Source organism: Heliangelus exortis, chromosome 8 (genome assembly GCF_036169615.1).
Source record: "Heliangelus exortis chromosome 8, bHelExo1.hap1, whole genome shotgun sequence".
Taxonomy (NCBI): domain Eukaryota; kingdom Metazoa; phylum Chordata; class Aves; order Apodiformes; family Trochilidae; genus Heliangelus; species Heliangelus exortis.
Genome location: NC_092429.1, coordinates 27,397,100 through 27,418,439, shown reverse-complemented (window position 1 = coordinate 27,418,439; position 21,340 = coordinate 27,397,100). Strand labels below are relative to the sequence as shown.

Sequence of the window (21,340 nt, the reverse complement as noted above, 5' to 3'; positions counted from 1 at the left end):
AGATAATTTTTTTATTTTTTTTGATCTCTCCAGAAATGATGAGAAACTTGTGCATATTGTTGCTATACCAACTGGGGTGTTTCTGTGTCTTTCCTACCCAACTCTTGGTCATCTGAGTTTGTGCTGGATTCCAGGAATCTCCCACAGGAGGTGTCACCATCTCTGCTACTCACTTCCTCTTGGACTTTATCACAGGAGAAACTATTAAATCAACTTGAAAAGAGAAAGGGGAACAAAAGACTCAGTAAGCAGGGTATGTTTATCACAGCTTTGTAATTTCTTGGATGTTACCTTAAAAATAACCATGTAGAGGGACAGCTGCTGTGAATGATTGCTGTGCTTGCATCTTTCAGATACCATCTTCCCATGAAATGGAGGAGAAAAAACCCCAAACACTCACTACAGGTGATTCTGCATCCTTCTCCAGCTCCCTTTATAGCAATTTTGAGAACCTGACCCATTCAGGGTCAATTCAGATAATTAAATGAGCAGAAAATTATCCCTCCCGTAAAGTTAAATGTTTGGTTGTAAGATGGAGTCTCCCATGCCTCACAGAAGTGAGAAAAGGCACCTCGGGGGATATTTTCCTACACCTACCCCTCTCCTTCAGCATCACTTCAGCTGCTTGCTTTTCCCTCTGATTTTCTGGAGGTTAAGGGGTCCCCTCTGTGCTCCTGTAGGAAGCCCACAGGAGTTGTCTAAGAGATCCCTGCCAGCAGTACCATCCCCCTGATGCTCCAGAGGCAAGTTCCATCCCATTAGCCATGAAAAACCTTGACAGAAGTGATGTTGGGCTGAGCATGAGCTACCACTGCTGCCAGGGCTCATCCTCATGCCCCCTCAGCAGTGGGAATTCCTCAGTGGGATAAAGGAAAAGATTTCCAGGGCTGAATTTCACCTCCCCTCTTGGGTGAGCAGGCAAGCAGGGTAGCCCTGGACCAGTGGCCAGGAGATGCCTGCAGGAACCATCTCCATCAAGGACCAAACTTCAGAGGGCACAAAGGGCTCAGCTGCTCCATTTGCCCCGTGGCTTTGCAACCCAAAATTTGACCTGTTCTACCACCCAGCTGGCAAAATCTGTGGCTTGTCATGAAAAACCTGGAGAAGCAAAACTCAAGGAGTGGCTCCCAGAGAGGACCTGGTGCTCGAGCCAGCTTGGTGGGGAAACCTGCTCAGAGAAACAGCCCCCATCTCACTTCCCCTTCCTGGGACCATCTTTCAGTGATGCTGGTGAGGCCACTTCCTGCCACGTTTGTGACACAGGCAACAAAAGTGTAAGGAAGAGGAAGCCAGAGAGAGACCACACCAGGAAGGACAAGGAGAAGGGCAAGAGCCAGAAGGCATCCCAGGACCTCCCTGCACCATGTCCCTGGTGGAGACGATCCAGCTGTGGCAAGAAGGGGTGTGTGCAGCAGACAGGAAGGATTGGGGAGGGGCTCTGGAAGCCTTCACAGCTGTCCAGAACCCAGCTGCTAAAATCTGCTTTAACATTGGCTGTGTCCATCTTGTCCTGGGGAAGCTGGCTGAGGCAGAGGAGGTAAGGTACAGGGGCACTGCCACATGGATGGGCATGGTGGGGAAGGAAGGAGCTGAGGGCTGCTGTCTCACTAAGGGAAAGATGTGAGGGCTTTTCAAGCTGGTAAGAGGCATGGCACCCCTGGGCTGCTCCTGCTGAACCCATTTGGCCACTGAAGCCCCTGGCTTGCTGCTCACCCTCCCTCCCTCTGAGGGGTAACCACAGAAGTACCAAGCTACCAAGCAAGCAGGGGCAGATCAGGAAACCATTTTGGTTGGAAAAGACCTCTAAGATCATCAAGCCCAACCAGTAGCCCAGCACTGCCAAGGCCACCACTAAACCACATCCCTCAGCACCACATCTCCGTGGCTTTTAAATCCCTCCAGGGATGGTGACTCCATTGCTGCTCTGAGCAGCCTGTGCCAGGGCCTGACAACCCTTTGGGTGAAGAAATTGTTCCTAGTATCCAGTTTGAACCCCCCCCGGGTTCAGCTTGGGGACAACTCAAGTTGAAGAGTTGGTTCAACTCTTGTCTTTTTACCTGGGAGAAGAGACCAACTCCCCCTGGCTCCAACCTCCTTTCAGGGAGTTGTAGAGAGTGATGAGATCTCTCCTTAACCTCCTTTTCTCCAGGCTAAACACTCAGTTCCCTCAGACACTGATGGAGTTAAAAAAAAAATGAGGATCCTAGTACAGGCTCCACCATCCCATTCAGTGCTGCAGGGATTCATTGCCCCAGTGCCCAGCTTGGCCCCCCTGGCTAAAGCAGGAGAGGTCTAACTGCTCCACAACCTCAGTTCTTTAAGGTTCTTACCTTGTCACCCTCTTCTTGCCACCCTCCTACCTCTGTGCAGGCTTTCACCAGGAGCATTGGCTGTGACAAACACCTGGCAGTGGCTTATTTCCAGCGGGGGACGGTGTTTTACTGGAGGCAGAAGTGAGTGGGAGGCTTTAATCTTCTGGTTCTGCCACTTGTGGAGATGCCAACCTTCAGCTGAGGAGGGGCTGATGCCCCAGGGGCCAAAAATCACAAAGGTAAAGCAGAGGCTCCCTCAGCACCACAGTCTTGGAGCATCACTCCCTGGGTGCCTCAAAAATCACTGCAAGGGTTTAGGAGAGACTCAGCTAAATACAGACAAATTTAAGTAGAGACTTAAGAGGCTGATTGCAGGCAGATGGCCACCAAGAGGCTGTGACACCCTTGTCCTCTGCTCCACAGCCATGAGAAGGCACTCAAGGATTTCAAAGAGGCCCTGGCCCAGCTGAGAGGCAACCAACTCATTGACTACAAGATTCTGGGGCTGCGGTACAGACTCTTTGCTTGTGAGGTGAGCAAGACCTGGCTGGCAGGTTTCATCCTGAGAGGTTGTTCACCACCTCAAAAAAAAAAAAAAAAAATTAGGAAAAGGACAGTCAAGGTCCTCTCCTCCTCCTATAGGGGAGGCTTGCAAGAAAGCAAGCAAGTGCATGATGCCCCCACTGGGCTGCCCATTCCTGGCAGGGATCCCTCTGCTCTCAGATTTGGTTTCCTCACTTCTATCCCTTTGGTAGATTCTCTGCAACATTGCCCTGGTGTATGCTGCAATGGAGGACTGGAAAAAAGCTGAGGAATACCTGACCATGGCTGTGAGCATGAAGAGTGAGCCCCAGCACAACAAGATTGACAGGGCCATGGAAGCCATCCTGGTAAGGAGGAGCAGGAATCACAGCCACTGTCTGTCCTTGCTCACTGGGAAAAGGAAAGGAAAGGAGAAAGAAGGGGGGACAAAGAAGGGGGGACAAAGAAGGGGGGACAAAGAAGGGGGGACAAAGAAGGGGGGACAAAGAAGGGGGGACAAAGAAGGGGGGACAAAGAAGGGGGGACAAAGAAGGGGGGACAAAGAAGGGGGGACAAAGAAGGGGGGACAAAGAAGGGGGGACAAAGAAGGGGGGACAAAGAAGGGGGGACAAAGAAGGGGGGACAAAGAAGGGGGGACAAAGAAGGGGGGACAAAGAAGGGGGGACAAAGAAGGGGGGACAAAGAAGGGGGGACAAAGAAGGGGGGACAAAGAAGGGGGGACAAAGAAGGGGGGACAAAGAAGGGGGGACAAAGAAGGGGGGACAAAGAAGGGGGGACAAAGAAGGGGGGACAAAGAAGGGGGGACAAAGAAGGGGGGACAAAGAAGGGGGGACAAAGAAGGGGGGACAAAGAAGGGGGGACAAAGAAGGGGGGACAAAGAAGGGGGGACAAAGAAGGGGGGACAAAGAAGGGGGGACAAAGAAGGGGGGACAAAGAAGGGGGGACAAAGAAGGGGGGACAAAGAAGGGGGGACAAAGAAGGGGGGACAAAGAAGGGGGGACAAAGAAGGGGGGAGAAAACCCCAGTGATAGAGAAACCACCTTTTAGGTACAGCATTAGGAGAAAAATGCAGTGGGGTGAGCAAAATGTGACAGGTTAAATAGACCATGTCAGGGCTGGGGTTGGGCTGTGACATTTTGACTTTGTGGAGTGAGACCTTAAGCTCAGAGGCAGGAGGAAGGGGACATGAAGCAGTCCCAGCTCTCACCTGGACATGAAGCAGTCCCAGCTCTCACCTCTGAAGAGTGCTACGACTTCTCTGTGCTCCAGAAGCAGAAGCTCTGTGAGCTGGTGGCCATTCCTGCTGGGAAGCTGTTCAGACCAAATGAAAAGCAAGTGGCTCAGCTGGAGAAGAAGGACTATCTGGGGAAGGCTATGGTAAGAAAGGAAGATCTGGGGGTTGAGGAGAGCTGCTGCCTGCTGGGCAACCTGAGATATGGAGTGGTCTGTGCCTTCCTTGGGGATCTCCTCAGGCATGGAGGGATGATATGGGGGGGGTCTCAGGGGACCTAAAAGCATTTTTCTGCAGAGTATGGCCACCCAACTTTGTGCCACTGAACTCTTGAACTTGAGCCAACATTTTTTCAGGGGGAGAAAGAGAAGCTATTTAAAAAGTGATGCCTAAAAATGACCTCCAGTTCTTCCCCTGCTCCATTTAAAAGGGACTTTTCAGCTCAGATAAGCAAGCAGGCTTTTCTCCCACAAGTCCCCCAAACCCAAGCACTGGGATATCAGCCTCTGGAAAGTGACCCCTGGGATGTGCAAGCTCTGGGGAACAGGGAATTCCCAGAAACCTGCACACAAATATTTATAAACTTCCTAAATAATACTTCAAGTTGGAAAGTAGCTAGGAGAGGAGGTAAGGGCTCCAGTTGGCCATGCTGACTCTCTTCAACGTTTCTGATTAAAATACAAAGGGAAACTTTTAGTTTATAATGACTCCAACTGCAGCAATGTTGGAGCTAAGATCTGAGAAGCTGAGTTTTGGTGCCAGAAGCAATCAGTCTGTAGCCAAAGATCACAGCCCCTCTTGAACCCAAAGTGTCCTAAAAGTGCGTGCCCTGGCCCACAGCAAAGGAGGAGGGTGAAGAGATGTCTGAGAGAGGTTCATGAGCACCAAGTCACTGTCTGTCTGTCCTTGACACTAGGTGGTGGCATCTGTGGTAGACAAGGACAATTTTTCAGGATTTGCTCCACTCCAACCCCAGGTAAGGCACCAGTCATGAGCAACCTCCTCAAGAAAGGTCCAGGATGGGGATGGGTCCAGTCCCACAGCTCACCAAGGGCTCTGGCTCCTGGTAGGCAGCAAAAAGCAGCATCAGCACCATGAACCTTCCACTGGGGCTGCAGAGGGGAGGTGGATGCTGCCTGTACATCTCAGCTGCTTTTTCCAGCACAAACACCCCTGTGGCTGTTGTTGAGGATAAGGCAGTTCCCTGAAAAGCAAAGTGGTTGCCTGGTGGCCCCCCCTGGGAGACTGGGTTAATTGTTCATCACTGGGTCCATCTGCCTAAGCTTGAGCAGAGCAGCAAGAGCAGTTCTGCTTTCATCCTCCTAGTTTATCCTCCTAGTGTCAGAGTGGTTCCAAAGAATATTTATCAATATGGTAGTAGGTGCTATAGAAATAGAAATAGAAAGAAATAGAAATAGAAATAGGAAGAAATAGAAATAGAAAATAAATAGAAATAGAAATAGAAAATAAATAGAAAATAAATATAGTATAAATATAAATATAAGCCCTTTGTGCTTTCCATGCCACTATCCCGATGATGTAGCAGCATCTTTCCATCTCTAAAGGGTTTTTCCTGCAGCCTTTTGAGAGAATATGGGGAAGTGGAACTGCTGCAGCCTACAGCACCATTCCACAAGATGAAACACACACATTCTCACCACAGCCAAGTGTTGACACCTCACTGCAGGAGTCAGGCTTAGCTCAAGTAGCTCCTTCAGAGGGTTGATAAAATCCAGAGCTTTAAATGAGGAGAATCTGTGAAGCACTACAATGGCAGCTGAGGATTTTACAGGCATGATAAAAGGAAGACAGAGGGAAGCACATCTTACTGCTTAAACTGACCTCAGATTCCTGATGTCAGCTCTCTGCAAGCTGCAAAATCATGAATAAATCCAGGATTGTGCCCTGAAAACCAGACAAGGGGCAAGAACTCGGGAACTGCTTGTTTGAAGGAGCAAAACCCGTCATATTCCTCAGGGCACTTAAACAGCTGGGTTATGCATTAGGGTGGCAAAGAGGAAAGCTTCTATCATCCAGCTGCAGAACCAGAAAAAAAATTAATTCCTTTAGGTTTAAATTATCTGACCTGACACCAGCATGGGGTGTGTGGGGAAGAACCATGTACAGGCAAAGGCTGCAGGACACCTCTGCAAAACAACCAGAATCTCCCCAATTCCTGGTGATTTTTCTTTTTGTCTTGGCAGTCCTCTGGTCCTCCACCCAGGCCCAAGACCCCCGAAATCCTCAGGTGAGTTGGAGGAAAGATGGGCTGGACTAGCCCAGCTCCAAACCCACCCTGGACCATCACAGCTGAGTTGCCAGGAGGCATCTAAAACTGGGGAGGGAGGGAGGGCAGGGAAAGGATTGCAGAGGCAGAGGTCTGGGTTTCCCCTGTCAAGTAAAGCAGGGATGTTACCCACCCCTCCTGAGCCAAGTGCTGCTCCCACCCTCACCCAGGGCCCTGGAGGGGCAGCCACACCGTGTCCTCTATGAGTTCATCCCTGAGACTGCTGAGGAGCTTCAGGTCCTCCCAGGAAACATTGTCTTTGTCCTGAAGAAAGAGAAAGACAACTGGGCCACTGTGATGTTCAATGGAAAGGTACCAGGGGGAGTGGGACAGTGGGGGGGACACACTGGGAAGTGCTGCAGAGGACTTGGAGGTTAAAACCCAACCTGCAGCAACTCATCTGCAAGCCTCAGGGACTCTCCTGGTTTTAGGAGAGGGCAAGAACAAGCTCAGCTGTGTCCTCCAGCAGCAGGCTGCTTCCTTGCCAAGCAATCCCCACTCATCTCTGCTTCCCCTGCAGAAAGGGATTGTACCCTGCAACTTCCTTGAGCCTGTGGAGCTCCAGAACAAGCTGCACATCCAGGTGAGGAGGGGCTGTCCTGGGGAGGGCAGATTCCCAAACATTCACCCACCACCTCTTCTGGGTTTTCAAGCAGGACCTCCACCTCAACACCCTCCCTCTCTCTCATAATGCTGGGGTTGGTTCTTCTGGCTCAGGGCACCTTAAGATGAGCTCAGAGCTGCAAAAATCAGTGCCCAGCTCCCTCAGGAAGGGTAGGATTGACAGCATTACCTTTCTCCTGTTGGCACAGGAAGAAATCCCTCTTGAAGCCAAGATCCCAGAGCCAACCAGTTCCACTGTCCTGGAGAAGCTGCAGCAGCCAGCACCAGGTCAGTGAGGATGGGAAAATCCCAGGCAGCAGGTTTGAGATGGGATTCTCATGGCCACATCCTCACCCTTTGAGAGCAGGAGCAGAGCTCATCTCTGCCTCATTCCCAGGACCATTTGCAGTCCAGGAGTTAAAAGCAGGAGGCAGAGATGGCAGCTCCAGTGCTGAGGACAGCAGAGAAGAGAGCACACAGGGCCCTGAGGAAAGCAAATTCCTCTTAATTAGCACAGCAACTAATGGGGAAAAAAAGCCTTGGGGATAGAAATGGGGCAGGTGAACCAGCTTGTCCATATATCTCAAGAGCCAAATAATTTCAAAGAGCATCTTTATGCCACCAAAAGCCATCCATAGCAGCTTTAGCAGTGGCTCTGCACTTGGGAGCAGAACAAGGACGGTCCTGCCAAAGCCCTGACAAAACACAGAGCAGATCTTTGTGATGGGACTTCAAACCTGCATCCAATCACCCTACCTGGAGGTATGAACTCCAGTGAAGGACAAGAATTGCCTCCAGTTTTCAGTGTGGACTTGAGTTGAGCAGAAGAACAAAGACACTAAAACCAAAGACTCAGATTTTTGTGGTTTTTTAGTTTTTTAGATTTTTTTTTTTAAACCCACTCAGTAAAGTCATCCCCCTCCCTAAAGCTCTTGTCCCTATAGGAGGGAAAGCACAGAGCCCACACCTCTGCTTGGGGGTTATAGCTAAATTTTGGGGATGAATCCCATCCCAGCTCATGCTGCCCCCACATAAAACATCACAAAACATTGATGGGGGGGGGGTCAAGGAGAAGGGCTGTAGGAGATCCAAATGCAGCTTTAGGCCCAGAGCAGCAATGCTGACACCATCCCTTGTGCTAAACCAACTCTTTTTCCCTCCACAGACCACACTCCTGCTACTGCAACACAACTGAGCCAAGTGACCCAGGTAACACCTCCTGGATGTGGATCCCAAAGCCCATGTTACAAACCCTGATTTCTGGCACACTGAAAGGTGCTGGCAGGCCCAGCAAATACCGTGGCCCTGGAAGTGTTTCAGGTTTTCATCATCCAGGAGCTTCCCCAAAACAGAACCAAGGCCTAAAGGCCATCAAGACCCAACTGGGAGACTCAGGCTCCTGCAGATCTGCTCCCCAGCCTTGGCTGGCAGCAGAGCCCCAGTACAACTCAGGTGGCATCCGAAAAAAAAATAGGAAAAAAAAAATGGAAAAAACATAGGAGTTTGGGTGTAACATCCCCACTCCTGGGCAGGGCATCAGGAGGCCACATTGGGGAGAGAGATGGGAAACCATGGCAATCCCAACTCAAAAATTAAGAACGAAGGGGTTGAAGGGCTGATACACCTCAAATTTGGTCACCCAAAAGCCATGCTTGGGCTGCTAAATGCCTCACCTACTCCTGTGCCAACCAGCCACACATCCAACCATTGCTTGGGTGGCACTGAGCTGCCCCCAGGGAAGTGCCAAAGGCTGGATGGACCTGCAGACCTCCCTGACCTGCCCTGCAGCCAAAGTATGACTCAGGCAACCATTCCCATGTTTCCAGTCCCTCCCTTCCCTCAACCAAGCCACCCAAGCTCTCAAATCCAATTTGCTACCCACAGGAGGCTGCAGCAGCCACCTCCAGCCCTCACATCCTCAAGGTGCATTACAAATACACAGTAGCCCTGCAGGTTGAGCCAGGTCTCTCCTACACAGAGCTCCTGGACCTGGTTTGCAAGAAGCTGGAGCTCCAGCCTGAGCACACCAAGCTGAGGTGAGACACTGCCTGCTGGCAGGAGCAGGAGCTGTGTTTTCAGGGCTCTCACACTTACCCTCTGTGTCCTTGGCACCCCCAGGTACAAACCTGCAGAGAGCCAAGAGCTGGTGGCTCTGAACACTGAGGACCTGGAGGCAGCCTGGAGGCAGAGCAAGGATTATTGTCTGACAGTCTGGTGTGACAGCACAGAGGTCAGTGACAGCAAGCAGGATCCTAAGCAGAGGTTGCTTTTGCTTTCCTTGCTGTGAGTGCAGGCTTGGGCCTTACAAAGCCAGCCAGAGACCTAGTGGAAGGCAGAGGAGCAAAGGGAGGAGGAGAAGCAGAGCTTAGAATCACAGTCCCACAGAATCCTTTTGGTTGGAAAAGACCTTTAAGATCATCAAGTCCAACCAGGAGCCCAGCACTGCCAAGGCCACCACTGAACCACATCCCTCAGCACCTCATCCACATGGCTTTTCAGGGATGGTGGTTCCACCACCCTGTGCCAGGGCCTGACAACCCCTCAGATGAAGAAATTGCTCCCAGAATCCAATCTAAACCTCCCCTGGCACAACTTGAGGCCATTTCCTCTTGTTTTATCACTTCTCACTGGGAAGCAGAGACCCACCTTGCAGGGAGTTGTAGAGAGCAACAAGATCTCCCCTTCAGCCTCATTTTTTTTCCAGGCTAAACAATTCCAGCTCCTTCAGATGCTCCTTGTTAGACTTGTTCTCCAAGAGCTTGTCTCTCTTACCCTGGTAACAAAGGGACAGGAGAAGACAAAAGTGTCCTCACCAGCTAATTTCCTGCCCTAGGGAAAGGGGTTTTTCCCAGAAGAGCTGCTGCAGGACACAGCACCAGAGGAGAGGGCACCAACCCATGTCACAGCACTGTACAATTATGAAGCCACCCAGCCTGAAGACCTGGAATTCCAGGCAGGAGATGTGATCCTGGTTTTATCCAAAGGTAATGGTACTTTCAGGGACTTCCCAGCTTTGGGGAGAGTGTGGGACTGACCCCAAGGTGCCCAGTGCTGTCCTCGTGGTTTCTCAGCATCTGCCAAGGGAGGCCAAAAGCTTTCAGGTATTTGGTCAGATGTGGGTTTTGTGTTCTTTGGTGGCACCTACAAGCATCCCAAGGAACCTGGATCTCTTTTCCTGAATTCTCCTGTCCTCCCAAGCAAACTGCTTCATGCTGGGAACCTGCAGAGCATCAGCCTGCCTCGGGCAGCCTGAGAGCAAATACCTCCTCCTGGAAGTTGCAGTTTGACACTTTTAGATGGAAAAATCATCTGCTTGGATTTCTGCCGGAGGGCACTTGAGAAAGCTGGCACTGTGTGAGGTTAGAGATGCATGAGGTGGCAGGTGGAATCCAGGGAAAAGGACAACCCAGGGATGCATTCAGGAACTGCTTTCCTTCACCCTGCTAAAAACTGGGACACTGAGCTTCCAGTTCTAAGATTCCTGGGGCAAATTTGCTCCTTCCCTATAAAGAACAACAACAACAACAGAAAGCATCCAACCTACTGAGGGATTTTCAGCTGCTGCTGTGCACACTCCTGATGAAGGGGAGGGTTTGCAGCTTTCTAGTGAAGTCTCAGGAGCCACAAGACAAAAAGGACCCAACACCCGCAAGATTGCTTCCCTCAAGTGCCTTCTGCCCCTGCAACAGCCCCATACACTGCCCCCAGCTTTCCCACAGCCTTCTCACCCACAGATCCATGTTACACATCCTTCCTCCCCCCTATTTCCATCACACCCCTGTTCCCACTACCCCATTCCTCAAAGTTTCAAGAGTTTTTTTTAGCCTTATGCATGACGTGTTACTTTTTCAAGGGGATTTCTCATTTTGGCCACTGCCCCATGCCTTAAGTTGGGACTAAATCTCAGCAAAATCTTGTACCTGGTTTTAAGGTTGGATCCTTTCCAGCCCATGCCAAGCAGGGAGGACAACGAGGTGAGTGTCTCCAGCAAAAGCTGCAAGCGAACCCACGATCAGTGAAGAATTAGGTACATCCCCTGCACAGGGCATCTGTGTCCCTCCTGAGCTGAGTCTGAGTGAAGCCAAAACATCAGAAACTGCTTAAAAAAAGCAGGAAAAAAAAAAGCAGGGGGAAAAAAAAAAGCGGGGGAAAAAAAAAAGCGGGGGAAAAAAAAAAGCGGGGGAAAAAAAAAAGCGGGGGAAAAAAAAAAGCGGGGGAAAAAAAAAGCGGGGGAAAAAAAAAGCGGGGAAAAAAGCGGGGAAAAAAGCGGGGAAAAAAGCGGGGAAAAAAGCGGGGAAAAAAGCGGGGAAAAAAGCGGGGAAAAAAGCAGGAAAAAAGCAGGAAAAAAGCAGGAAAAAAGCAGGAAAAAAGCAGGAAAAAAGCGGGGGAAAAAAGCAGGGAAAAAGCAGGGAAAAAGCAGGGAAAAAGCAGGGAAAAAGCAGGGAAAAAGCAGGGAAAAAGCAGGGAAAAAGCAGGGAAAAAGCAGGGAAAAAGCAGGGAAAAAGCAGGGAAAAAGCAGGGAAAAAGCAGGGAAAAAGCAGGGAAAAAGCAGGGAAAAAGCAGGGAAAAAGCAGGGAAAAAGCAGGGAAAAAGCAGGAAAAAAGCAGGAAAAAAGCAGGAAAAAAGCAGGAAAAAAGCAGGAAAAAAGCAGGAAAAAAGCAGGAAAAAAGCAGGAAAAAAGCAGGAAAAAAGCAGGAAAAAAGCAGGAAAAAAAGCAGGAAAAAAAGCAGGAAAAAAAGCAGAAAAAAAGCAGGAAAAAGCGGAAAAAAGCGGAAAAAAGCGGAAAAAAGCGGAAAAAAGCGGAAAAAAGCGGAAAAAAGCGGAAAAAAGCGGAAAAAAGCAGGAAAAAAGCAGGAAAAAAGCAGGAAAAAAGCAGGAAAAAAGCAGGAAAAAAGCAGGAAAAAAGCAGGAAAAAAGCAGGAAAAAAGCAGGAAAAAAGCAGGAAAAAAGCAGGAAAAAAGCAGGAAAAAAGCAGGAAAAAAGCAGGAAAAAAGCAGGAAAAAAGCAGAAAAAAAGCAGAAAAAAGCAGAAAAAAGCAGAAAAAAGCAGAAAAAAGCAGAAAAAAGCAGAAAAAAAGCAGAAAAAAAGCAGAAAAAAAGCAGAAAAAAAGCAGAAAAAAAAGCTGGAAACAAAGCTGGAAACAAAGCTGGAAACAAAGCTGGAAACAAAGCTGGAAACAAAGCTGGAAACAAAGCTGGAAACAAAGCAGGAAACAAAGCAGGAAACAAAGCAGGAAACAAAGCAGGAAACAAAGCAGGAAACAAAGCAGGAAACAAAGCAGGAAACAAAGCAGGAAACAAAGCAGGAAACAAAGCAGGAAACAAAGCAGGAAACAAAGCAGGAAACAAAGCAGGAAACAAAGCAGGAAACAAAGCAGGAAACAAAGCAGGAAACAAAGCAGGAAACAAAGCAGGAAAAAAAGCAGGAAAAAAAGCAGGAAAAAAAGCAGGAAAAAAAGCAGGAAAAAAAGCAGGAAAAAAAGCAGGAAAAAAGCAGAAAAAAGCAAAAAAAAAAAGGCAAAAAGAAGAGGAAAAAAAAGCACCCCTTGGTCTCTCTATTTTGATCTGTTTTCCTCGACTTCGTTTGGCAGTGGATTCTTCCTTTACACCTTTGCTCTGTGCCTCAGTCCCCATCATCCCTTTTCCCCAGCATCCCACTCTGCACCGTGTAATCAGCAGAAAACCTATAAATGGAGATCTTGGGGCCTGTCTATGGTACCTGCAGGTCATTATGTTCCTGTACATCCCAAGGGTTACAAAAAAAGTGTCAATTTTACCTTTCAGTGAATGAAGACTGGCTGGAAGGGCAGTGCCAAGGGAAGACTGGCATCTTCCCATCTGCTTTTGTTCAGAATTCTAAGACTGAAGAGCAGCAGATGTGACTTCAGAGGAGCTTAAAGTTGCAGACACGGAAAGAAATCAAGAATTCAACTTAACTGCAATTAAGGAGTTTCCATATGAATCATTGTATTGGAAAATGGACTTAAAATACTGTTGTATTAAAAGCTTTTTCTATTTCCCCTTTTACACTGTTGTCTAAACAAGGTGATGATTAAAAAACTGCTAATTGTCTTTCTCTTTAGGAATATATTGAGTTCTAAAAACAGCTCACCAAGAGTTCTGCTGGCAATAGCTCTGTCCCACTTATGCTTTCCTTGGCAAATCTTTTCTACAGAAAAACCAGCAGCTGGGAAAAAAAAACCAGGAGAAGGTATTGCCATTGCTTTTACAGCCCTGCAGACAGAGCCAGAAAAGGACCTGGAAGTCAGGAAGCTGCAGACTGGGAAGGGCTGAACTTCCCAACAGCATTTACTTCCTAAAAACTTTCCTGCCAAGGCCAACAAGTTAAAAAACAGATGCTCTGCAGCCTTGCCTGGCTCCAATTGATAATTCACATCAGAGCTACTCACCAACAAAAAAACACCAACACAGGTTTCCCCTTTGGGAGCCATACCTTAAAGCTTTCTCTTATCAGGCAGAGGAGCCAATAAGTTAGAAAAGATCTGAAGATCACACAGTAGCACAGACATCACCTCTAAAGCCTACACAAGTTGGATTCCCCCTTCCATATCCAAAAACTTGTCCCCCTCTGGCACTACTTTCACATCATTCCACTTTCCCTGGCTTCTGACAGCTGCTGGCAGCATTCTGGCATTTTAAAATTATAGGATGATGGAATCACAGAATGGTTTGAGTTGGAAGGGACTTTAAAGATCATCCAGTTCCAACCCCCCGGGCAAGGACACATCCCACTGGACCAGGATGTTCCAAGCACCATCCAACTTCTCCTTGAACACTTCCACTCATCTGTGCTGCCCCATCCTCAGAACACACAAGCTGTAACCACAGCCATCCATCCACAACCTTTGTTTCCAAGAGGCCAGGGGCTGTAGTTTCCCCATGTTGGAAACTATCAGGCAAGTTCTGGACAACCCCACACTCCCAATAATTACATCTCATTTGTTTATAAAGGAACTTGTTCTGAAGAGATGTTTGGAGACAGTAAATACCCATTGTTTAAAAAAAAAAAAAAAAAAAAAGTATCTTGTGGTTTTCTTTGACACAGCTGGAAATATGCTGTTCAGAAACCAGCTGCAAACATCCAACGTCCTGATTTACAGACAGGTCAAGGGCAGAAGGCTCCATCTCCTGCACCTCCCATTGCCTGTGCTCTGCCAAGTTCAAGTATTCCCTACAAGTGAGGGAGAGCTTTTCACACTGCTCACCTCCCAGACTTTTGGTTCAGTAGGTGAAATATATTGCACAAACCACAATTGAATTATCTGCACTGAGCCCAAGCCAGAACCTCCAATTTATATTCTCTTTCAAATAGGAAAAAAAAATTCAAAATCAGCTTTCAAACCTTCTTCTGACTTCTCCAGAACTGGAGAACAAGTTTTCAAAGCCTGCAGCCAAGTTACACAGGAAATAAACAGGACACGCAGACCTGGATGGAGAGAACATGGTTTAATTAAAGGCAAAGCTGATTTCAGCAGCTGCAGTTCTTGCACAGACAGACAAAAAACACAAAAAAGCTTACGACACAAACTAGTTTCTGTTTGGGGGGCCCCCTCCCTTGCTCCCCCCAGCATGTCAGAGGGTGGGAGGGGAGTCCCAGCCCAGAGTTGGAAACGTTCCCAAGGCAGGATGCTCATGCACAAGTGGAAGGGTGCAGCTGGGACCCTGGCACTGCCGGGACTTGGTTAGCTTGTCTGGGGTGCAAGAGTCAGGGAGGGTTCAAACACTGGAATGTGGCAGCTGCTGGAGGGCACAGCGTGAGAGACAAACTGGGAGGGCTAAGGGGGAAGCACACAGGGGCTCGGTTCATCTTGCCACTGGATGGGAAAGCCACTCGTTGGACTTTGGAAAGGAAACAAGAGCATTGAAATGCAACAAAGAACAGTGATGTTGCTCAAGGATGATGGGGGAGCTGCTCCTACCCCTGGAGGGGGCTCAGCTCTCTTCCATCTTCCCTTTTTGCATTCCTTAGGGCTGCCCAGGCTCCAGTGTCACTTCAGCTCCTGCGTGTGCTTTGCTCTGCAGCTGACCTCCAGCTCCAGAGATCCTAAATCATCACACAAAACCCTACTGCTAAACACAGCAAATGGACGTTGAGATTGTTTCTGTAGTAACTTCCCTGGGAAAAACTAACAAAACTGCTGTCCTTTTCTTTAACAAGGCTTCCAGTCTTCCTTCCCCCTAATAAATAGCAAACAAAACCTTATCCTTTTCCCTTCTGCACTTTTTCATCTATGAACAGCACTACTCTTTTCTTCCATGTGCTGTGACACACGAATGTCCACAGGTGCTTCCAATTTCATTCTGGAACTTAAAAGTTTGGGGCTGCAGCTGGGGGTGCTGGGGGAGGGGGGTGGCAGTGGTTTTGCAGAGTGGCTCCATGCCCCAGGAGGGTGCAGGCACTCCCCACTGCCCAGGCCAACTGTTGGCTTTACCCAGTCCTTCTGGACCCCTGATTCTTTTCTATGTGATGTTGCATGTCAGTAATGACACTAATAGCATCCAGTGAAGATGAAAGGATGGAGAGAGAGAAAGAAAAAAAAAAAACAAAAACCAAAACAAACAAAACCCACTGAAAGCTTTCTACCTGCCTATTAAAATGAGTCAGGCTGTGAATGCACAGACTAGCCTGACCTGTGTGGGGCTAGCCACTAGGCTACAGTAAAATGTACAGAAATCAAACATTTAATTTAAAACCCCATAGCAGTTAACTTGCTTGTCCAGCAGAGTGCTGCCATGCCCCATGTCACCCATTATAGCTCAAACAGCTACTGAGAGAGCATTTCACATTGGAGTCTCTAACCCACTCACAGACTGGCCAAAACCTTCAGGTGCAAGGTGAAGTGGTGCCAAGTGCCAGACTCTCCTTCATGAAACTCCTTCGCTAGCCCAGGATTATCAAGCCTCACCTTGCCACGAGCCACCTCTGACTGGAGCAGCAGCTGGGGCTTTTGTTGCTACACACTGACTATGATGTACATCTGTGTACAGAAGAACTCAGTCTGATCTTACTACTGAGCTGGTAAGAAAGATGTTTTAGGAGGAATTTCAACTACATTCTCAGTCAGCGAAGCAATCATTAACCGATTCCTATTTTATCTCCCCAAAAAGAGAGGAACAGGATTGAGAAGTCCTCATTGGCTTCTCCCATCTGCCCTTGGTTCTCAGCTTTTTTTGCTTCCCATGTGGCTGGGGACATGCACAATGGAGAAGGTGAGAGGCGGTGGTATCAGTTACTGAGTGAGACAAGCAGCAGTTCCCCTCTCCCTCCAGAGGGCCTGGGGATGGGAGAGTTCCTGAAGTTTTTCTTGCACTGCAGACTTTTTTTTTTGTGCACGCTCAGTGGGTCGGTGGAGCACTTACGCCCTCCTGATAACAAAGAACAGAAGAGAGGGCTGCCACCTGCACAGGACCGTGTGGGCCAGTCCTGCAAACCCAACATGCCATGTTTATGGAGCCTCTGTGAAGGTTGCCACCTCTGTCTCAATGCGGCGGATTCATGGTGCCGTGCCCACGTTGCTGCTTCTGCTTCTGCTGCATTAACAGCTGCTCCAGGGCTGAAGGTCCAGGGTGCATCATGGAACTGGACCAGATGGACTAAAAACAAACAGCCAACACTAGCACCTCCTGGCATGACACAGCCCCCCCCCTCACTGATGAGAAAGTTTTCTATACTCTTGCTTTATCACTCACACCTGGCCTATCATGAAAGTTTTCCAGACTTCAAAGGTGCCCTTTTAAAAAGAGGCTCCCAGGAAGAAGCTTCTCCTCCTCCTCTGAGTCCTTGTTACCATAAAAATTCATCCCACCTTAACGATTACTAATTTTAGGACTAATCAAAGCAAATGTTATCATTTCTTCCAGTTCTGCCAGCTCGGTCTTGTTCCGCAAAATATTCTAGAACAGCAAGAACTGGCAAACTGTGACATCTTCCAGTGCCAGTCACGCCTCCCACGCTGCCTGCACAAGTGAATCTGCAGGAAAAACCTTTCTGACTGACCTCTTTGACTCTTGCAATAGGCTAAACCCCATCACTGGATCTTCTGGCCCTGCAGACAGGAACCCAGTTCAGCCCAACGTACCTTCAGGCTCTCCATAAGCACAGCAGAGGAGTCCTCAATAGCAGAGGGACCTTGGGCTGCCCAAGTGCCACTGGGAGCACTGGTCTGGTGCCAGCTGCTCTCCGAAGATGAGGATGTCACTGGGAGGTAGTCCAGACCAAACCCTCCCATTGCTAAAACAGGAAAAAGTCAAGTTCAAAGTAACATTGCAAAAGAGTCATGAAAAAACCCAAGAACTGGCTCCATTCAACCCAGCACTTGCCTGGCTTATCCGTTTTCCAGCGGTCTGCAACTCTTCTGTCTCTGTTGTCCAGAGTCCCAATAGGTCCAAAGTTGGAAAAGGGAACAGAGTTGTGGTTATGGGTTGGAGGGGAGCTTGGCAAGCTGCTGGGGTTGGAGGAGTGAGGAGACTGGCTGGCTGGTGTCGAGTGATCTAGTGATTACAAGGCAAGAAATAAAAAAGGTCAACAGAAATGGCATGTGCCTCCCAATTTTTTATTTCTCAGTGCTGCTGAGAATTCTGCCAGCAGAGTTTTCTCCAGGTCTGAAGGGCAGTTTTTAATCTCTCCATTACATGAGAGTAATGCTTAAGTTCTGAGTGAAATTTTTTTAAGCTATACAAGAATGGAATGACTGTTTTAATGTACACACGCTTCCCATGAAACAAAAAAAACAGGAAACTTCAAGAGGAATGGCCAAAGCTAGTTCTGTGTTTCTTGAAGAACTTGGCTCAAAATGGGAAAAAAAAATTCTGACTCCATGCTTGACAAGCCAATAAACCAAAGGCATTAGACCTTGAAGAGATTTAAAGTTCACAACTTGAACTCTCAAGTCAGTGAATATTTTACACCTCTGCGAGTTTTAAAGCAACTCAGACCAGAATCCAAAACTGAGTAAAAAAGGAGATTGAGCATGGAAAATCCTATCTGCAGGCAGGAAAGAACAATGCCTGGAGGCAGTCCAGCAGAGCAGGATGGCAGGAAACTACAATGAGGATGTGAAGGGAGAGAAAGCTGAAACCATGCAAGCCATAAATCCCGCCCACGTAAAAGCACTGCCCAGCTCCTTCCTTTGTACCCACAGCAGTGATTCTTGGGGGGTTACAAAAATCTCAGTGTAACCAGAAATCTGATCTGGTACAGATGTTAAAGTCCACCTAGCTGGTGGACTCTGCTAATTATTCCCCCTTTCATGCTCTTCTGGATTATTTTAGTGAGACTAAAATCATGTCTTATGCCCTTAAAGTAAATACTAAGGGAAAAGCTGGCTTGCTTTTTGGCTACTTAACAAAACCCACCAAAAAATCCTACTCATGTTTTCCTTCATACTCCTCAGTTTTAAATTTTCTTTTTCTTTCTACTATCTACACTATGAAATTCATGAAAAGAAGTAACACAAAGTACACAGATGTTTGACTTAAAGCCCTACTCCCAAATTCTTTTTAGGAATCCACCTTATGCTTATTAGGAATCTACCTTAGAGAGATGTCAGGACTAAACATATTCAATTTTTATCCTGCTCAACTACCTAAATTAAAATCCAGGCTCTCACACTATATTAAATTACAGAATGCCTTTGTATTTCTGAGATATCAGAAATATTTCTAAGAAATCTTCCTAATATTTCTAAGCAAAACAAACCTTCAGACAACTTTTCAAACAAAGTTTTTCATTCCTAGTTACATTTAACTTTCAGGAGGTTCAGAATTAACTCAAATCCTCTTATATCTTTTGACACAAGCAAAAGCATAGCAGGGTTACCTGAGCTGGCTGGAAGGGATGGAGACCACGGAGTCCCTTCAAAGAGAGAATACAGTGAAGTCTCCTGATGGGCAACTGAAGGGGTGACTTCTGGTTTTGTGCTGGTATTCATGTTTTTCCCATATACCTCATTGAACATGCTGTTATTTGGATATCTTTCCTGAGGGAAAAAAAAGAAAGAGGTTTAGATATTGCATGTACTTCAAACACTGAGAATTACAGATCAGAATATTTTCCTAATTTATTTTCACACCTCAACCCCCTCCTCTTTGATAATTTTATTTACCATGAAGTCCATTTCAGCCTAGAAAAGAGGAGGCTCCAAGGTGACCTTACAGCAACTTTCCAATACCTGAAGGGGGCCTACAAGGAAGCTGGGGTGGGGCCCTTGACACAGGTGTCTGGACAGGGGGAAATCCTTTATATCTCAAAGACTGAAGACAAAACTCAGGGAGGGGAGATTCAGGGTAGACATTATGAAAAAAATTCTTTCCTGTGAGGCTGGTGAGACACTGGAAGAGGTTTCCCAAGGAAGTTGTGGCTGCCTCCTCCCTGGAGGTGTTCAAGGCCAGGTTCATGGAGCCTTAAGCAACCTGATGTAGTGGGAGCAGCATCCACAAAAACTGGATTTAGATACTGCTCAGTTCTTTGGAAGAGAACAGGCAATCCCTTGCTCAGGAACAGTAACCTAATAGAACAGTGTTCTACTGAGAGCCCATGAATACAACAGGATTCTACAGTCAGACTGCAGAACTACAGCTAGGATGAATTAGGTGTGAAGACAACTGATAAAGGCAAAGATAATCTCACTGATTATCAAGTTAGGCATATGGATTTCTTTCTGGTTTCCCACTGCTTTGAACTAAAGGATATTACCATATTTCTGCCCCATGACTTAGTTCAATGCTGTAGGCTCTGGTCCTCACTTACCTGATTAAGAGAAAAGCCACTAAGGGACAGGAAAGATGATGACTGAGACATCAGTTCTGATGGTTTTTCCAACAGGGACTTCTGAAGAAACCAAAAGGGGAAAAAGAGCAAGAGGAAAGCACACAATCAGAAACCGCCAAGTTTGGTCACATTTAAAGGTTTTGGTCACATTTAAAATCTTTGTTGCATTTTAGCTTCAGCACCTTGGAGGACTGGGGGAGCAAACTAACAAATACAGGAGATCAGTAGTGTCAATACTATGACAAATTAGTGTGTCTGAAACAAGCCTATTTAGGGAAGAAATTGGGTAAGTTAATCATCTGTGCATGAAACAAACCAAAATGAAGCCTCAGCTGGTAGACAAGGAACATCACCAAATTCAGATGATGTCCAGGATCTCTGAGCCACAGACTTACTGAAACCTGGGCATGATTCACAAAGAAAGTTGTAGCCTTGTTCCAAATAACAGCCTTCCTGCAGTCACACCAGCTCAGCATATTGTGTTTTTTTGAATTAGTTGTTCGAACAACAAAACATGAATTAGCATCCCTCTCTCTTTAACATGGTCTCAATATCTGGAATAGCTTTGCTTTTATCCTCTAAACTTCAGACAAACAGGCTCATTTTCTTGTCAAGAGGTTCCTAACTTGTCACTTTGAAAATCTAGCAGCTCATTATGTTGAAAACGTAGTTTAAAAGGCAGACAAAATCCACATTTTTCACATCCACACAGCCTGCAAAGAGAAGAACTTCCTTCCATTTGTCAGCAGACATCAACTCTAAGAGCTTCAAAGGAAACTGCTGAAGAAGCAGCTATTAATTCCTTCACAAAGATATCTAAAATGAGACAGAAATGGGTATCTATTTTGCCACTGGTTCCTTAGGATAGTATGTAAAATATGTAAAAGGAGGAATTGACTTGGAACCAGAGATTTTGAGGAGAGTCACAAATAACTCTTCTTTGGTACTGGTGCAAATCTGAAATAGTATTTAATGAATATGCTTGCAGCCATCCTAGAAAGGCACATTGCATCTTTAGAGGCAATTTACAAATTCAGCAGCTCTAAGATGCTCCAGCTATTGAACTAGGAAGATTTTAATTCACAAATGTGGACGGAAGTCACTCTCAGCCTATCAAAAATGACTATTTGTACAGGAAATACTGATTATTTAGCCAGCTGCTTACAATTTTTTCCCACAGTCATCCTGCCTTTTACAATCTCTTCAGCATTCAGTAGGGCAGCTTCCTCCCTGTCTTTCTGTAATTTTTATATGTAGATTATAACAAACCACATTTCTGATGACTTCCCAGAGTTGAATCTGTGCTCCCCTTACTGCTGAGTCCATCCAACTGCAGAAGACTCAAGTGCATTACAGGATGCACAAGCATCCCTCCCAAGGACTGAACTTTTAAGAAAACCCCTCTAAGTGATTTCTTAACAAATCAGCAGTCCTGGCTTCGATCTGAGTGCTTCACTGTGGGCCTACAGCTGGTCTGAGCTCTTGCAGGAAGCTTAGCTCAAGGGTGAGGCAGGGAAGTAGAGAGGAGGGATGGGGGAGAGAAAGGAATTTCACATTTCTTATCATTTCAGAGAA

At 47.2% G+C, this 21,340-nt stretch overlaps 2 protein-coding genes across 7 annotated transcripts in view; one reads left to right on the top strand and one right to left on the bottom strand.

Annotated features, from left to right (window-relative positions):
• Positions 1–1,262: 1,262 nt before the first annotated feature.
• NCF2 (neutrophil cytosolic factor 2) lies at positions 1,263–13,047 on the top strand. 2 transcript variants are annotated; one of them, XM_071751217.1, is made up of 15 exons: positions 1,263–1,537; positions 2,371–2,453; positions 2,736–2,844; positions 3,068–3,202; positions 4,125–4,232; positions 5,003–5,062; positions 6,291–6,334; positions 6,544–6,685; positions 6,894–6,956; positions 7,186–7,264; positions 8,142–8,185; positions 8,861–9,012; positions 9,095–9,206; positions 9,810–9,960; positions 12,760–13,047. In XM_071751217.1, the coding sequence occupies exons 1-15, from the start codon at positions 1,364–1,366 to the stop codon at positions 12,855–12,857; spliced, it is 1,554 nt and encodes a 517-aa protein (XP_071607318.1). In that variant the 5' UTR covers positions 1,263–1,363; the 3' UTR covers positions 12,858–13,047. The 2 variants fall into 2 exon arrangements, with proteins under 2 accessions (XP_071607318.1, XP_071607319.1); XM_071751218.1 differs by lacking the exons at positions 7,186–7,264; positions 8,142–8,185 and having other exon boundaries at positions 8,765–9,012.
• A 1,380-nt stretch (positions 13,048–14,427) lies between these two features.
• Positions 14,428–21,340, bottom strand: part of SMG7 (SMG7 nonsense mediated mRNA decay factor) — a 53,870-nt gene continuing 46,957 nt past the window's right edge. For all 5 annotated transcript variants that reach the window (XM_071751211.1, XM_071751214.1, XM_071751215.1 and 2 more), the window contains 5 exons: positions 19,745–19,825; positions 18,815–18,974; positions 17,317–17,487; positions 17,076–17,227; positions 14,428–16,590 (listed from right to left, as the gene is read on the bottom strand). In XM_071751211.1, the coding sequence (XP_071607312.1) occupies positions 16,477–16,590; positions 17,076–17,227; positions 17,317–17,487; positions 18,815–18,974; positions 19,745–19,825 (678 nt within the window). In that variant the 3' untranslated portion in view covers positions 14,428–16,476. The remainder of the gene's footprint in view (positions 16,591–17,075; positions 17,228–17,316; positions 17,488–18,814; positions 18,975–19,744; positions 19,826–21,340) is intronic.

Bases quoted from the DNA above. Each gene is read 5' to 3' on its own strand.
- NCF2 (XM_071751217.1), top strand. From the start codon at position 1,364: ATGTCCCTGGTGGAGACGATCCAGCTGTGGCAAGAAGGGGTGTGTGCA. The intron at 2,454-2,735 runs GTGAGTGGGAGG...TCTGCTCCACAG, and splicing joins GTGTTTTACTGGAGGCAGAA to CCATGAGAAGGCACTCAAGG. The intron at 9,013-9,094 runs GTGAGACACTGC...TGGCACCCCCAG, and splicing joins CCTGAGCACACCAAGCTGAG to GTACAAACCTGCAGAGAGCC.